Source organism: Apteryx rowi, unplaced genomic scaffold (assembly GCF_003343035.1).
Source record: "Apteryx rowi isolate R43461 unplaced genomic scaffold, aptRow1 scaffold_90, whole genome shotgun sequence".
In the NCBI taxonomy this organism is placed as follows: domain Eukaryota; kingdom Metazoa; phylum Chordata; class Aves; order Apterygiformes; family Apterygidae; genus Apteryx; species Apteryx rowi.
The window spans coordinates 2,017,674-2,036,223 of NW_020451205.1; the positions used below are offsets into that span (position 1 = coordinate 2,017,674).

The window sequence follows — 18,550 nt, forward strand, 5'->3', positions numbered from 1 at the left end:
CAATTCTGTAAGGCTGAATATGTAATACCATGTGCTGTGTGCACACATATTTGAAAGTGCAGGCAACATGATACCACCTGGTCATGGCTTGCATCTCGGGAATGTGAACCGGGCCCAGAGGAGTGTGCTGCCCACTGGGCATTGTTACCACGTCTTATTACTGGCTACCTTTTTTCATGAGACAAACTGTAGCCTAGTTGCAGGCAGCACAAAAGTCAGAAAGAGAAGAAAGCCTGCCGCTGTTCATGTACCATTAGCCAGTCAGTGTCCTGTTTCATGTTTGCAGGAAATTCCTATATGTGCCTGTGTGTGTTTCAAATACAGTGCAGGAGAACATTATGTACTACCTTAGGAAAACAGAGTGCAGCTGTCAAAAAAACAAAACAAAACAAAAAAACCCAGGGACTAGGGATTTACTGTTCAAATATGAGTGGGGTTTTTTTGTTGTTGTTGTTTTTTAATTTGCACACCTGCAGTATCTTCTAAGGTCTCGAGTTTATGTCCAAAACCAGAAAAAAACCAGAAATATCATTCTTTAATGGTGGCAAAAGAAATCACAAAGATTTTATCACATTTATTAGAAAATTCTTGTGCTAACAAATCTTCTACAATGACAATAAGGCACATTAGCATTTAAAAACAACAATTGGTAGAGATTTAACACATGGAGATGCTGTAAAGGCAAGGTGACAATATGCAGAGAATATACCCCATAATTATGTTTTGATGGTAGGATATAACGAGAAGACTGACAAAATACAACTCTCACATCAGAAACTTTTGGTCAGTTCACGCAGCACTCAGTGAAGAGCTGATGGTTGAGCAACGCAGCTTTTCTCATTCTCCGCACAAGGCAAAGTCTGTGTTAACAAATACAGTTGCGGCATGGAGAGAAACCACAGAGTGAAATGGCTTCCCCAACACTCTGAATTCCTCCATTGACTTGTGGGAAATATTACATCTCATTGGATTTGCTACAACATTTGTACTTCACAGATAATCATGGTAAGAAAACAAGGTGATCTTTGGAATATACTATACAAGATTTCCAAACTTCATTCAAATAAACTGCTTTGCAAATGTGTTCGGTCAGCCTACCAATGTGATCTATTCCACCTCTGAGGTTCTATTTGCTCAGACTGATTTTCCAAGCTTGAAAAGCCTACTCTAGGCAAAATTTGCCTTTTTATTTATTCTGCAAAATAATATGTCACAAATAGTATCCCCTAATTATTCTGAATTTAAAATAGTTCAACAATCATACCCCAGAACATACCAAGATACCAGAGAAGATGGTGAGTGACTCAAGAGGCTGATGAACTCAAATCAGGTGCTTCCCATGTGAAGTTTTAAGTGAAAATCAAGCTTTCCCAAAGTGAAGCTTTACCTCTGTTTAATCATGTTTCAGCTGCATTTCAGATACACATTAAAATTTTCTTTCTAAAGTCAAAGATTAAACATTAAAAACTTGGACACAAGTCCAGTGAAATGTTTATCCTCCTATCTTCCTGTGGACTCCTGAGATGATTTTGGAACCCAGCTAAGAATTAAGTGCTTGCAGAGCTGGATAGATCAGGAGTTCAGATACTTTTGGCAGTAAATTTACTCAATAGAGATTTGACTCACCATCAAATACTGTAATAGTTTGCATATTTGTGTATTAGAGAAATAGCAACACACCTTAGTTTATATCATCTGTAGGAAATAAAACAGAAAGGCACTAATTATACCATGTACTAAATATATATATTTTTTAAATATCTGCCATATTACCTAACCAGAGGCCTCAGTTCTAGCATTGTAATGATCTTAAAAAATAAAGAAAGACTTAAAAATTAGTTCCACTTCAGGTGGAATTTGATTAGAATAGAAAAGATCAGGCAGTTTTTCACATAAGCAGCTGATCATACAAAGGYTTCCAAACTAGATAACCAAGTGCAAGTAATTCTTGTGACTTAACAAGTTTATTCACAGTGCAAAGGCACAGTGCCTTGTCTGCACTAAAGGCATTGCCCCTTTTTACTATGCCAGCATAGTAAAAGTGCAAAACCCTTCTAGTGTGGACAGTTATATCAATATAAAAATCTTATAATGGTATCCTAGATTGAGATTCAGCAAAGCAAAATAAGCTATACAGTTATAAAGCACCTTATATTGCATTAGCAGTAGACGGCTGCTATCTGCATCACAGCTTCATTAGCATAATTATGTTAGTAAAAAAATTAAAATAAAAATTTAGATCACCTCAGTCATTAAATCATTTTTGCAAAGAGCGTGTGTGAGGAAAAAAAAAAAAAACAGATGAAAATACCCTGAAACAAACTATTTGCCTAAATAGTTTCACCCTCAGCTACTAGGATTTCTTCTTGCTCCAGTTTCTATGATCTTCTAGACCAGTGCTTTCCTACTGGCCAGCCATGCCTCCAGGCTGAAGTGAGAGCACAGAGGAGTTGAGTCCCAGTGCAGAGTCCAGGCGAGCTCTGCACCTGTGTGGCTCAGTGCAAGGCCAGCCTGGGTGTTTCTGCACTGTTTCTGAAATGAGGATCACACTGGAAATGCATGGGTGACTCGGTTCCAACCTACTTAAAAACTCTTAGCACCAACAGCACTGGTGCCCACGGCACAGGGCTAAGTGTGGTGGCGAACAGGCAGTTCACACTGCCCTTAGGTGAAAGAGCTGAGGAACTGGACCCAAGGAGACATGCAATATTGCTGGTTTTCTCAATTAAGGTTTGGCCATGGAAAGCCTGAACCACACCATGGAAGCCTGCACTGCAATGGAGATCAAGGATCCAACACAGACACGAGTTCACAGCTGATCTCAGCACGACACTGCGGGAGGCTGTGGGTATCAACTGACTTAAACCCCAGTGCCGCGGCCAGAATGCTCTCCTGCCTGCACTATCTTGGCTCTGCACTTCAGACCCATCAGCAATGGATTTCAGTGTCCTTTAGCAGAAGCCAGCAGAAGCTAGTAGAGGTGCAGGACTTGCTGGTTACTTTCTTGAGAGAGACAGAAGCTTTCTGTTCATTGCTGTAGCCAGATGGGGAATGAGTGCAGAAGTAATGGAAGCTCAGCCATCCAGAATGGGAGAGCCAAGTGCAGAATTAAATTAAATTAGACAAAAATAAATAAGCATGAAAACAGAAATCCCTTCTATACATAGCATGGAACACTGACTCATACAGCAGCACTGAACAGGAACTAGGTCCCCRTGTTACTATTACACTCATTATGGAAAAAGGCACAGAGCTGTGTATACATAGTATCTTCGTAACAAAGACATCTCTATATTACCTTATTTTTCCTGGAAGGCACTATTACTCGTCCATCTACACAAACTCTTGCATACTTTGCCCTTCGCATACTTTGCTTAGGCTCCAGGGCATGCCCTCTCACAGAAGGGGATATACACAGCGGTACTCCCCTGCCGGCTGCCCAGAAGTCCCCTTCTCCCAACCTCAGAACCCAGAGCGGGGTTGGTTTGGTTTTACATTCTTTGTTGAGAAGCTTTAGCCTTATCAAAAGATTTGGCATCAAAACTGAGTAGCAGGTCACAGGTAATAGCAATACATACAAAGGCAATGATTCTTCTATTTACAGTCAATCATATGCAATGTCATTCATAGCAAAACACAGAAGCAAGTGTCAAAGTGGGTGAAGACATGCATCTTGCAGTGTATTAGAGAATAATAAATGGAGCTGCAATGATTTACAAGGAAATCAGGATCACTAAATTGCAGAAAACTAAGGTTTATGATGTCATTATAAACCCCAAAATAAGTATGATATACATCACTGCAGTACATTTCCCTGTTTTATGAAGTGGACTGAAAATTGTTTCAGTATGAAAACATTCACACAAATGAATCATTTATTAATGCAATTGCCACATTAGGAGCAATTGAAACTACTATTTATAGCAGCAATAAACGTAAAAAGAGTGACTGACATTTGGCAAGAGTATAGCTGAGACTGTGAGTATTAATTTCCATAATGTTGTGTTGTTATCATTAATGAATGTGCTAATGATCTTTTAATTCCTCATTTAGACTGATAATTGCTGGATTAGGACACTTGGGAACAGAGTCAATGGAGTTCAGCTAGTTTATAAAATCTGCGACTCTGGTCTGGAGTTCTGAAGGTTGCATTTGGGATTAATGTCACTGTTTTTGACAGATGAATACTCCCATATGCTTACAAAAATGATCGTGGGGGTTTCATCTGCCTATAGATCACAAATTAAGCTTTGTGGTAGGCTAGAAGACAGGAGGTATGGCAGACTTCCCCTTTTGAAATCTGGTACTTGAGTGCTGCTAGTTATTTAAGAGTGTTAAAGGCAGAAAAGTTCTTTCCAGGACAGAAACAGGCACATCACAAGGGCACAATTGGACACGTATACCTGCTGCATACATCATACATCAGAAAAAAATAAAATAAAAAAAATCTAAAATTCCTTTACAAAACAAATTCTTTAGGGCAACAATTGTCAATATGTGGTCCCTGATTCCTAAATGTGAAGCTGAATCACTTCTAAAGGGTCCATAAAACATATTCAAAAAAGTGTAGCCAGTAGGCTTAAATTTGCTTAGATTCATGCCTCTGATAAAAAATTAGTACATGGCGTATAAGGAAGAAGGCTGAAAACCACTGTTTTAAGAGATTCCAATCATGATAAGCTCTAATCTTTAATTAATGCCAAAGGACTATTCTACTGAATGCTCCAGCAACTGGTATTTATTTCTGCTCCCTTCTAACCGGGGCTGTGTGCATTAATACAGAGCATAAGCTATGACCTCTGGACATTATATTAAATATAAACACAAAAAGTTGGTCTTTTGGTTGGCTGGCTGCTTTTGCTGTTGCATTTTAATCTGGCTTTTTTGTGTTTTGTTTGAAATGGAATTCAGAGGATAAATTGCCATTAACAACTGTGCAAACAGCACAGTGGCCAAATAAAATGTACTCTAGCTAAACAAATCAATACTACGTATCTTTTTAATTGTATTCTAAATTAATTCTTTGATATCCAATTCATGACTGTTTTATAGTGCTTTTATGCAAATACCCAAGAGCTACAAGCAAGCATCCTGCTGGCTGTGGAAAGCCTGTACCTCTTGGAAGTAACATTGTTAATCCTACCTTCATACCTTGAATTTGAAAAAAGGACGTTTGAAAAATAATTACTGTTTCCACCTTCTCAGTTAGAATTTGGCTTCACAAGCTCACAGGGCAAAAAATCTCCAACTGTGCAATGTGGAAAGAGTCCTGGAAGAGAAAAGTTTTGAGTGTAAAGTGGAAAGAATCACCCCAAGCAATGGTACTTTATTTCTATCCACCCCAGCTGATCTTCCTAAGAGGAAGTCTCCTGGTCCACCAGATCTGCTACTCACTCTTTTCACTCCCTTTCAGCTCTCCATGACTGAGCTGTGACTGAGGGGCTGAAAACATCTGGAAAGGGGGTGAAAATGAGTAGCTGCCATTTGACAGGAACATGTACAGTAACAAAGCACACTGCTTATTGTCTGTTTTATTTAATTTTCCAGCAGGACTTTCAGAGGAGGGCACTGCTTCTCACACTACTCTGCTCTCTTGAAAAATATTACTGTTAAAATTACTGTTTAAAATAATGTTCAAGTTTTTGTKAAAATTTAAATTCTAGTGATGCCTTTTGGTACTGTGAGCAAACCATGCTGAAAAGTGATTCCCCCAGGCCTTGGCACTGCCTGCCGCTGAATTCACATGTGTAGGTGTCTGCCTTTCTCCCCTGCCGCCACCAGCAGGCCATAGGTGACCAGGCAGCCACAAGCTTTCCYGAAGCAGGAACCTGGCTGTACATGCTGCCAAGGGTATGGCTGCTCTCTCTTGACATTGGCCCAGGGGCTCTGAATGGGAACTGAACACAAAACAAATTGGGTGAGGACTTAAAACCTAATATCTAGTCTGCATTCACTCCCTATGCAGGTATTCTCAAACACATTAACTGCTTTTATAGGGCTTAGGTTAATCCACTTCAGTAATACTAAACCAGTAACTACAATTAGTCAAACTGCATTAGCACAGAATAAAAAAGTTGGCACAGGAAGTTACTGCAGAAAGGAAAAAAAATCAGCAGTGGCTATTCTGGATTCATTTCCTTGTGCAAACATGCCTTCAGGCTGAGAAAGAGAAACATTTAGGTTTCTGAATACCGTGGAAGCTTCACTTTTCTCTGATATTTGGAGATCTGTCATTTCCTCTTGCAAAACTACAACATAATTCATGTAATCCAGGAAGTCTCGGTTATCTTCTTAGTATTTGCTATAGCCACCCTCCCTGCCCCCAGTATTTCTTCTATTTGCTTCTATTATGCCCTAGAAAATGTAGTAATTTCAAGCTAACATATAAGGATTGCCAAGTCCTGGGATTCATCTTTCTGCTATCTATTGTTCCTCTTGAGATTCTAACTCCTAAAGTGAAATCATGCATGACCATTTCAGCTTTCACAGAAAGTAGGGAAAAACTACTAGACCTAGCTCAAAAAAAAACCCCTCTCAAAATATACTTCTATTTAGAAAATGTTTCATGATTCATATTCCATTTTATGACTTTCTGATGCCTGAATGAAGATTTTTGAGCTATTAAGGATAACAATATTGTCTGTGTACCATGCCTTTTCCCTTTTAAAAGCCGTGAAGAATTGGCAAGTCAGACTGTAAATTTCTCTGGGAGAACCATCATCTTCCAAGTACATACTATGGGCTACGTATAGCTAGCATTTAGTAAAAATGTTAACCCTTCAATTCTGCCTTCATAATTGTGTGTTATTGGTTTTAGAAAAGAGAACTTTTTCCTAATCAGTGCTTGTACTTTTGCATGAAAAACAGGCATTCTTCATTATTCTGGATAATTTTAAAAACAAGGTAGAAATTTTTATTTACACTAATATGGTGAAATAACTTTCAGCTGAAGAATTTTCTGTCTCTCTTTCTAATGCCTGTATTTCTTGGCCTGTCCATCCCCATTACATAAAGATCATGACTAGGCATGTGCAAAGGCTCTATGTTCAATGACATTTGTATTCAACAACACATGAAATCTGTGTGACACTGACAAATTTAGAGAGAGGCTGGATAGTCTATTAAGCCTTTTTCATTTTGGTGCCTATGCTTCTGTCTACCTGGCATATAAAACTGGCTGCAAGGGGCTGTCTTGTGCTGAAACTCATGAATTAGAGATTTTCCTTATCTACCATCCGCAATTCAAAAAGAGATCCTAAATATTAGGAAAACAAATGATTAACCATGAATCAGACTTCTAAATCACCTCTGAATAAAAATCAGTCCAGATTATCCAAAGGAATTCAAGCTAAAGAGGCAAACTTTCCTGGCATGTAAAGACCCGTGTAGAAATCAAATAACTATGCCTCCATGGATCTAGCTGCATTATACTGTCAGAAGACAATGACAAAGTATCTAGAGGTGATAGGTGGTTATAAGCTATTTTAACACTTGTTGCTCCATTTTTAGATTTTATTGATCTGTTCCAAAATCAGGGAGGCTATAAAATCACTAACTAATCACTCCAGAGCATACAGTCCCTGTCAGTCATTCCTTAGACAATATGAGGGTGTGATCACGTGGAAGCATATCACCAGAACTAGGGACAAGAAATGAACTGCCACATATTATTCAATTAGCCAGGAAGGATAGACAGCTTCAAAATCGAGTTCCTTGCAGAAAGACAGGGTTGTGATAAAGACCTCAGTGCTGATGATCTAAACTCAGAGGGCAGCTGGGACACAGAAAGTTCAAGAGAGAAGAGAAATGAGATGAACATATATATGTAAACTCTTAAGTTCACAGAYAGGCCATGATCAAGTTAAGAATTGCCTTCATTTAGTACCACCTATTGAATCACCAGGCAGGCAAATTAAAGCAGCAGAACACACTAGTAGTAACCAATGCATTAACAACAACCCTGCCTCTTTTTATCTGTCTGAGTGCGTATATAATGCATATACAAACATATCAACCCACACCCATTGTGCGGGGGGACCCATTCATGATTGCTGCCATCCCACAACTAGTTTTTAGAAGCACAGCTCCTGCTGTGCTCCTGTGCACCCAATGCAAAGTCCACAGCCTGGTGCACACTGTGGAAGAGAAGGTGGTCCTCCCCCTCTTTAAAGAATTCTCCCCGGATCAGGGAACTCCTCACAGAAGGGTTGCACTGGGCCAGGAGCACCTGGACATCTATCTCTCTGTAATCCTTGCAGACCTCTTTGAGGGTACGTATTCCTGCCGTGTCCAGGAACTGTATTGCACAACAGTCAATCACTATTGTGTGAAACCCCAGGGGTTCAGAGACAAGTTCCACCGAGATGCTGGTGGGTTTGCCACCAGAATCCACCTCTTTCTCTCTAAGCATTCTTTTTGCTGCCTTTTTCTTTGCTGCCTTCACCCAGACTGGGTTAACTCCAGTTTGCTTGTACAGGGTGGATTTAAAGCATTCTTTGTTGATGTAGTAGAGGGGCGCTTCAAAACGGAACACCATGATGCCTGGCTTGGTTTGCAAGTTCTTGTAAGCAGACAGGGACTCATATGTTTCAGACTCTGCCACCCAGCCAAGCAGCGGTGCCTCTGGTCTCTGAGTTCGAAAAATGACACAGAGCATAGAGAAGCAAACACCAACCAAAAGACCAATTTCAGTACTGATGAGTGCTGAGGATGCCATAGTAACTAGCCAGATCACTGTGTCCACTTTGCTCAAATGCCACATTTTGGGCAGGTCCTTGAACTTCCGCAGGGCTCCTCTGAGGTTTACAATGGTTATGACAGCAAGGACACATTTCTGAAGGGAATAAAATAAAGGTGCAAACACAAGAAGGACTAATAGGATGACCAAAGCAGTCATCATGCCAGATATCTGTGTCCTACAACCTGTGGACTCTTTGACAAGAGTCTTGGCAAGAGCTGCACTTGTTGTAAAGCAATGGAAGAAAGAGGGAATTATGTTGCAGAAGCCAATGGCATACATCTCTTGATTGGCCTTCACAGTGTAACCGTGCTTCTTGGCAAACATCTCTGAGAGGGAGACAGTGATGGCAAAGCCAATAATAGCTATGGGGAGAGCATCCAAAGCCACAGTAGGAATCAGGTTCCAGTCTGGAGGGCGAGGAGGGAGAAACCCTGTTGGGATGTGTCCAGCAACACTTGAGCCGTAATTCTCTCTTAGCTTCCCAAAGTGAGACGCCAAAGTAGCTACCACAATCACAACTAATTCAACTGGTATTGGAGCCTTGAGCCTTGATTTAAAGTGTTCATTAAGCTCTTTGGTTGGGATGAGAACAAGAAGGCATAAGAAGCTGGTGATGAGATCGCAAATGTTGGTCTTATGTATGTTTCTGAAGATGTTTATCCATGTGGTTACAAGGGAGCCGATGCCACTGCTCCGTGGAATGTCTAGGCCCAGGAGATACTTGGCTTGTGAGGTTAGGATGGTAAAGGAGGCACCTGTGACAAATCCGCTGAGCAATGAATCAGAGAGGTACACTGAGACAAAGCCCACTTGAAAGAAACCCATGGCCACCTGAAAGGAATCAACCACACACAATGGATTACGATACAAATCTTACAGATGTCATCATTGTGAGGCTCTGATGGAGGTGGGATAAAAAAAACCACCGTATATGGCTTTGGAGGACAAGGAGTGGTCTGAGCACTGAAAAGCTCCAGCTTTCAGCTGCTGCTGGTGCATCAGACTTAAATGCATTTCTAATACAGAGCAAGCTTTTTTAGGTCTTCACACTCTGAACTAACGTTTATAGTTTGCTCACTGGTTCAACTGTAAATAATAGCTTCTAGTTCCCTTAACTGACAAAAAAGAAATCCAAGGAAAAAAGCTTTGAAATGTTGGTTAGTTTTGCCATTTCTCTCTCCAGTTGTTACAATCTCCATGAACTTTGCAGGGATCCAGAACCTAGGCTTTTGTCTGTCTTGCATTCGAGCTCACAGCCTGCAATAAAATAAAGCTCACAATAGTTTCCATTTGCACTGCATAAAGCTTGGTTTATCTGATTCAGAAAGTATATGTGCTACAAATTCTTGTGATGTAGATTATTTTATAAATAGATACAAATTTTTAAAGTGCCTTGCCATTAATTTTTATTATTTTGAATAGACAAATCTTTGATGCTGTTCCAAGGGAATGACTGGCTTTATGGATACCTACCCTACAGATGCCTTTTCATACCTGGTAAATGTCCCTTCCTCCCCAACAACCTTCACACTAAATGGAACACGCACTGCCTTATGATGGAATATGCTAAAAACTCTTTAATTCCCTGAGCTGGCCAGCTGGGCTGTCTACACTGTCATCTGAAGACTTCAGACCAAAACTTACAGTTATTAAATTTTAATTAGCATCACTTTGATATATCCCATTAGGTAGTTAAGGCAAAATAATAAAAAAAAAGGTTAGACTCATTGTTGGAAACTTCCTAAGAACTTGCAAAACACTGCTGAAGAGAAGGCAAGTTTAGGGCCTGGACTAACTAGACAGAGGCTCAGCTCTACATCCTAAAAAAGGCTCCCACACAGCCCTGACAACTCAGTTAAATTTTTCTTGGCTGTAAAACAACATTAACAACCTAGTTAGGGTACAGGCAACCAGGGTGAGGAAGCTTGTTTTTACTATTTGACTGTAAAGATTCTGATACAGAGTGAATGTGATTTTGGTTGGGATTTCCAATTAAAAAAAACTGTGAGTGCATGAAGATCTATTGGTTGGCAGTCAGAAAGACAGCAAGTCTATGCATCACATTCAGAGTGACTGAAGATGAAGTAATCTGACTTCTTCATTTAAAAAACTTAATTGTACTTGTAAAGAATATTAAATGCAATTCACAACTCCAAAACTCTGTACATCCTACAGTGATGAAACACAACCTCCATTCTAGGTCAGGAGTTCCAGAATATAACTGAAATTACTCAACACAAACTTGCAGTACAAGACAAAGTCCTAGGTTGTGTCTAAAAACAATGTTTTAGAGTATCACAGATATGTTTCCTTTTCCTCTCCTCTACAATCTGAATAGATATCACTATGGATGTCACTGTAGAAACGAATGAACATGAACTCCTGAACTGAAATATCACAGCCCTGCTGTACTGTTAAAATTAAATCCCTCCTGGTTAATGCATGACACTCTAAAAACATAGATGCCTACTTTAATTTCAGCAAATAAGCAGCGAGTTCCGGGAAGTAAACAGAGGAGTGGTAAAATATTATTTAATAATATATTCAATATGGTAATAATGAACAGTTTTATTTCAAATGTATTTTATTATCTCAATAGTATCCTTTTCAAACAATGGTTTTGTTCTGGCTTTGAGCGGGCAAACAGCCAAGCTTTACAAGTACAGTGTAAGAACGCCAAATAAAAGGAAACTGGAGGTAATATTACAGTTCAGATTATTTTTTGATAAAAAAAAAAGCCAGATCACCAAAGTCAGGAACTGAAAGCTGACACACCACATTTTGCCCCAATCTAATTCAGTCCTTATATAAGCGAATAAAGAAAAAGTTTTGGGACAGACTTAGGAAGATGTATTATGGGAGCAGCAAGTGTTGTCTGGCAATGCTCCATAATGGTCCTTACGGTCCGTAACAGAATAACAAGCACAGAATGCTATTAAAAGCTGCACCACCCTCCTGTGTGCATGTTCTGCAGGTTTGAGTAAATAGTTATGACTAAGACCATATAAGGAGAGGAGAAAGAGGAGTTTCTTACACCAAAGTAACTGGAGTCCTACTGTCCTCCATGTGCCCATTCCCCTGGGATGCAGATTAAGGACATGTGCAACCCCAGCAGACTGTTCATATGGACAATCATCTGAAGAAGAATCAAAACTATTTCCACAGAATGCCTGTTTGCCCACCTCCTCTTACCTGATAAACTCCAGCTATGAAGGTCATGGTGGCTCCCACGGTAATTGAATAGCAGCTTTTATCACAGAATGGCTGACGTGATGTCTGATTCACAGGAGAAATGGTAGTGTTTACGTATGTTACTGTATCTGCATGGACACCAAGAGCAGCTGGCTCTAAGTCATAGCCAGCTCTCTGTACCTCACGGTCCACCACTTGTCCCACCATTAGACAAAGCACACCAAAGATGCCAACTGAGATGTGGCGGGAGGTTCCAAATATGAAATAAATAATGCTTGCAAAAAAGGCCGTATAAAGGCCATAAATAGGCTCCTGTCCAGCCAGGAGAGAATAGGCAATTGACTGTGGGACTAGCAAGACCCCCACAATCAGACCAGACATTATGTCTCCCAGTAGATACTCTCTCAGTTTGTACTTGGGAAGCCACTGCAAGACAGGAAGGAGACTGAAAACACAGTCTTTAACTTTGGCTGGAGTGCAGCTGCAAGTTTCCTTTGCTTGCTTAACCACCAGAGCCTTCATGTTCCTCTTCTTCTCCTGAGGTTCCAAGAACATTCTGTGATGAAAACCRTGTTTAGCATCATCTTCTTCTGACATTTCAGACACTGAATGGACGTTGTTGAGTTCTACCACTGCTGCCATGTTGAAAACTCCCTTACAAAACAAAGAAGGAACATTTTCACTAAATCGTAAATGAATGTGCTATTTCAGACTTTTTTAATGGATTAAATTCAGTATTTATGAAAAGTAAGGGCTAAAAGAGTTATATAAGCACAGAGAAAGCAACTTCCAGGCAAACTTGGAAAGAGCCTCCCCATTACAACCCAGTTAAGCAAGAAATCACCTGCCCTAGGACAGGGGAGCTCATACGGTCCAGAATAAAACTGCTGCTGGTAATGCAGTGAAATGGGAAAGAACATAAGAGCAATGTCTCTGAGACAGCCTTCCTTGATAAAATCACTGACTATTTGTAGTCTGTTCTACCATACAAAAATAGGCACAGGGTTTATTGTAGTCCAACAGTAACTTCAGTTGCTGAAAATTAACTACAGCTTGGTCTAACTCTTATTTATATATTCTTTCAAATGCAGTGGTTATACCTGCCAAATACTGTAAAGATTTCTTTGTTACCTAAGAAGCTGCAATCTTTACACAAAGGCTCTATTTCTACCAATGATATGATGCAGGAACACTCTTTGTACTTTTTAGAAGCCAAATTTCAAGTAAATAATGTCCAGACTAAAAAATACAAACAAGTGGAAGGCACATTAATGGGGATTATGTAAGGTAAGCAGCACATTTCTGCCAGAACATGTGCTCTAGTATAGGCTGTCTACATGCAGGAAAACAAAGTGATTCTATCAAAGCACATTTAATAATAGGAATATAGTCCCTGAATGTGAAAGAGCAAAGGCTTGATGAGACAAGCCCTAATGAGACCTGAAGATATCAACAGCAATTGGGAGCATTCATACAGCACTTTCAGTTTCCAGAAAACATCCAGGATATTCCAAAAAATTCCCTTTCAGACATAATACCTATTAATAGTAGTATGTTAAAGATGTTAAAATTCAGTTAGAAAGGCATTTGCAGTGGAGTCAACATCAGAGATAGCAGTCAAACTCCAAAGAGCCTAAGTCCTAGGCTTTTCTTTTGAACATTGCCTTTGCATCCATTGAGCACTAACAGCAACACAGCATTTATCTAGTAATTACACCTTCTCTCTGGTGCAGTGCAAACATCAACCAAATTAATATTCTACTCAATGTCTACTACTGAATTAATTGCCAAATCTGTATTTGAGCTAGCCATGCCGAGAATGCCACTAAAGACTCCCTCTCAAAGTTTGTTCACTTAACATTTCACAAGCAGCTATAGAACATTCACTGCTACTATTACTTCAGTATGAATCTCTGAAAAATTCTGAAAAATATGTGAGGGTAGAAGTGAAAAAAATGAGATTAAGAGTGTTGCTTATATTAACTGTTCCTCCTACAATCCACTGCAAGACACTGGTCTGCAGAGTTAAGCAGAGGGGAAATGACTTCTGTTAGACCTTGTACGAGTTGACCAGTGTGTAATTTCTATTCCTCCCTTCTAGGTTTGAACACGGTCATACAGAGGTGGCCAAAGTGCAGTGCACCAGCCTTATACAATGGTTTACAGACAGTCCTGTCTCTAACAGCCTTTTAGTTCAGACTGAGAGATGAACTGCCTTCAGTTCTTGAAGACAGAATGAAAACACTACCAAAGGAGCTACTGTCTTAAAACAGTCTAAACATATGATACTAAACGTATCAGACGAACCCACATGAGAACAGAAGAGGCTGCAATATTTCATGTTTAGACTGGCTTCTCTTTCCAGATAAAAATATTTAGGATATTTCTACAATATCCTTCCAATTAGAAAGCAATATAACCTTACTAGTGCAATTCTTCCACCTTGCACTGTAGCACACTTCTCTTTAGAGCCTCTGTTTTGCAATCACTGCCACAGTTTGCCAGGAGTTCAAGCCTGAGGTACCTGTTTGATTGCAACAAAAGCCTGTTGGACTTGACAATTGTATTGAAGTGGATCAGTCAACCATTTCTTCTTGCTGTTCTGTAAGGGCTGGATCCATCAAAGGAAGTAGGAACATGAGGTGCTGGATGCTCAGTGAGTCAAGTACACTTATTTGGGGCCTGCATTCCCAGTACTGTGCTACTAAGCTACAGCTTGCAGAGGGCTATCTACAGTCAACACACAGTATGTATGCGTATAGATAGTCAACAGAAATACTACAGGCAGGCGTTCTTATCTTAGCTCCTGCTCCACTCTGGGTCTCCAAAAAGGTGTTTTCATTCACTGCAAACCCAGAGACAGCAAGTCTTTTTCTGGTGGGTAAGCTCCTACATCCTTTCAAATAACTGAGTCCAGCTCACTCCTTACTAGCTCTGCCACTGGACTGCTACTGAAAGGGACTGGTGTTTTAAACAGAGACCACTCTAGCATAAAATTGTAGATAACACCACAGCACCAGCAGGGATAGATTTGCTGCCCAAGCTCAGGTCGGTACAGCCTTCCCGTTAGCATGGCCTATGTAACCCATGCTCTGTTACGTGCCGAGGGAAACTAGATCCATACTGCCCGGTATTTCTGGTGCCTATGTCCTCTTTTTGGTGTTGGCCCTTATAATTTAGGGAACCATGAGTTCTGGATCTACCCAGAACTGTAATTCATTTACATTTTTAGGGGTAAATTTTTAAACGGTTTTATTTGTATCCTTATTTGCTCTTATTTATACAAGTCAATCACCTAGTACAACAGAATGAAAGAGAAGAAAGCTTTAGTGTTGTTTACCTGAGTCCTGAATTATTCCAAGCTTCTATCTTAAAGTAATTTTGCATGGGCAGGAAGCTATATCACCTACCTATATATACACCTTATAATGAGACACTTTCCTTGGCTAATGCCTTCCAATCTGGTATCTTTTATGTGTTTTAGAATAATTATGGACTCAGAATAGCTCTGTGAAGAAATATGATCTTTACCTTACAATGAGGAAATGTACACAGCAAGAAGTTACTTACCCAAGAGAACACAAGGATCAAGGTTAGAGGAGAATGCAAAACTCCCAACACCTGTCCCTATATTGCAGACAACTGATATCMCCCACCCTTATGATATTGCAAAGTCCCACTTGGAGATTTTTATAGCGCATACCTAAAACGCAAATAATACCCAGTGAGGATAAAGTGCATATGGCATATGAGAGCACGTGTCTACCGTATACAGCATATGCACATTTTGTATTTATATTTGCTTAGTTTTATTCATTTTACAAGCACACAGTTACAAATCAAGAATCTCTTCATCCAAAGCTCATCAAATCAATACTGTAAATGCTGGAGGAAAAATAACATAACACCTCCAGACTACTTCTTATGTGTAGCAAGTTACTTACATGAGTTCATTTTCTGAGATTCTAGTAATGAAAATTCTTCTGATTCCTCTCTTCCTCATCCATGAGTTCTAGACAGCTCGCTGAAACCTGAGAGTTATTTGTAATCTCTCAGGAAACTCAAACATAAAACCCAGACAGTTCAGTTCAGTTCTGTGCAGTGTCATAAAATGTCTGCATACTAGGTGACACCTGGGTTTTTTGGTTGCGTCTAGACAGCAGAAAAATGTTCTAACTGAAAATCTTTTGGCTAGTAAATTGTGGACATATACTGGATCTTTGTGTTCACCTGCAAAACAGCCTTCTCTATGTGGTGTGAAAAGGGCCTTTCATCACACAGTCACTGCCTCTCACAATGTAAGGACACTAAGAAATGACATAATTTTCAAAACCCATTTTACCATTTTCTGCCTGAAAGTGTTGCTATGTATTATTTTTGTAATCATTCAGCCAAAGCTTGCTGAGTGAAACTGAATTTTGTTCTTAAAAAAGAAAAAAAAACCAAAAGCCTTTGGTTCAGTATACTGAAGGATATTTATCCCAGCATATTTAATTTTGGAAAAGAACCTCCTGCGTTTATTTGTTTTGAAAGCTGCTATTTTCATACAACTAATCTGTATACCTAGAATTCACTTTACCAGTTTCTTTTGGCCTGAGTAAGATCTTCAGGAAGTGTCTGACTGCCACAGAAACTTTATATATGACACAAAGAAAAAAAATAAACCACAGAACTGAAGAAATCTCCAATATCTCCCTGTAAGGTTTATCAAGCAACTGCTATAAAATCAGATATGGGGAAATACTGCATTCTTGAGACCTGTGGACTTTTACAGAATATTTCTGGATCCCATCCGGGCCTCTTACTGACCTGGTTACTTGTTAGAGGTTAACCAGAATCTGCCTAACGCCTGCCTTTTTGGAAACACTAACTGCAGCACAGGCTCTCGCTGGCTGGGATTTCTATTCATCTGTCCCAGAACACAGTCACCTTGACAGTAAGGGAACAATGGACTGTGAGGCTCACTCAAGTGATGAAATGCCATATTGCAAGCTTAAACTTAGGTCATGAGCACTTAAAAACAAAACAAAAACAAGAATGGAAAAAAGGAAAGAATAGCACAACGTTTTGATAACTAAATCTTTGCACTTGTTCTTTTCAGACAAAAGCCCTACCCTTTACCAAATAATCTATTAATCGCTGTGGAGCAACAAGGAAATTCAATATCGCCATGATAACACTGAGATAGCCACTTGAATAGCATTGTATATACCTGGGAATAAAATCCAGATTTTTTATAAAATCCTTAATATTCTGCAACAAAATATTCAAATTATAAGCACAGATTTCAACAAGAGACTTAAAATCATATGAACAATTCTACTGAAATCTTACTGAGAACCATAAAAAGACATATGCTAAATACCACATTAAGGGAATACACTGGACAACTGAGATACCTTACTATCTGCACAATAATCATCAAACATTAACTCATGCAGAAAAAACCTGCACTGCCACTCAGTACTTAAAGACAAATAATAAATCCCTGCTTGCATATAGTGTTAGATCTCTTCCTACTTCAAATGTTAGTTCTTCTGAGGAGCAGAGATACCTCCTGTTTGTCTTACACAGCCCTGACCCTGGCGCAGCCCTCTTTTATGGAAGTTCTCGTGGAAGTCAGCAGTTCCAGTCAATAACCAGGTCTTCTAGGAAAGTCAGCTCATCTCTGAGAAAGCAGCGGCACAAAGAATGAGCTGCCCTGCCCTGTGCGGAGTGGATGTTTCGAGGATAACGGACTGCAGTCTCCCACTCTAGCAGYTTTCATCCAAGCCAAATCTGTTACAGCGAGTTTGCTAAAGAGTATTTTCAGCAATTCATTTCTGCACGAGGATCCCCTTTCCGCGCTGACCACGAGCTGCAGAAGTGAAGAGCTCCCTTCATGACCAGTTTTTGCACCGAGGACTTGCAGGGGAAGCGCTGCCCCCAAGGAAATTCCTGGGCAGTTAATGCSAACTCGCGCTAAGCTGATTCTCTGATGGCTGCTGCAACCCAACAGCCGGAGCAGGAAAGCAGCTGCGGTGGGTTGCACGGGCACAGCGGAGCCTTGTGCAAGCAGCTCACCAGACTGAATGGAAAGCCTCACACGGACACCTAGTGTTTACACAGCATAAGGGAGAACTGACTGACTTTTTTTTTTTAACTGAAAACCTGCAAGAAGAACACAGAACAAACAATAATCCACATATTTTTTTATATCCCTGTGCCCACAGATTTTTGCCGAGAACGCGCGTATCGTTTTGGAAGCCAGCAAACCTTCAAGCTCCCAGGGTGACGAAAGGGAAATTACAGCGCCGCTTTTCCATAAAGCCCGGCTCCATCCTCTCAGTTTTTAACAGGACTTTCTTTAGAAGGAACAGCCTCAGCGTCTCACGGATACTCCTGCCTCGCTTCCCAGACGGGAGCGCTCTCCCCGCCGGCCCCGCGGCTCTCCTCTTCTCTTCCTGTTAGCGCTCTGCGCCCCCTCGCTCAGCGCTGCCCTCCCGCCGCCACGCAGACAGCTCACCCCCCCGCCGGCGGCGCCAGGAGCGGGCACCGACAACCTGTTGGCGCCGCCGGCGCCATGCCCGCCGCAGCACCCCGCGGCCCCCGGCGCCCCTCGCGGCCCCCCGCCCCCGC

The 18,550-nt window shown here is 40.5% G+C and overlaps 1 protein-coding gene across 3 annotated transcripts; it reads right to left on the minus strand.

Moving 5' to 3' along the window:
- Positions 1–532: 532 nt before the first annotated feature.
- On the minus strand, positions 533–18,403 carry LOC112978149 (sulfate transporter-like). Of its 3 annotated transcripts, none has more exons than XM_026091341.1 (3): positions 18,188–18,403; positions 11,933–12,586; positions 533–9,571 (listed from the first exon to the last, which is right to left on the minus strand). In XM_026091341.1, exons 2-3 carry the CDS (start codon positions 12,572–12,574, stop codon positions 8,066–8,068), a joined length of 2,148 nt encoding a protein of 715 aa, XP_025947126.1. In that variant the 5' UTR covers positions 12,575–12,586; positions 18,188–18,403; the 3' UTR covers positions 533–8,065. The 3 variants fall into 3 exon arrangements, with proteins under 3 accessions (XP_025947126.1, XP_025947125.1, XP_025947124.1); XM_026091340.1 differs by having other exon boundaries at positions 11,933–18,082; XM_026091339.1 differs by having other exon boundaries at positions 11,933–18,403.
- Positions 18,404–18,550: the final 147 nt, after the last annotated feature.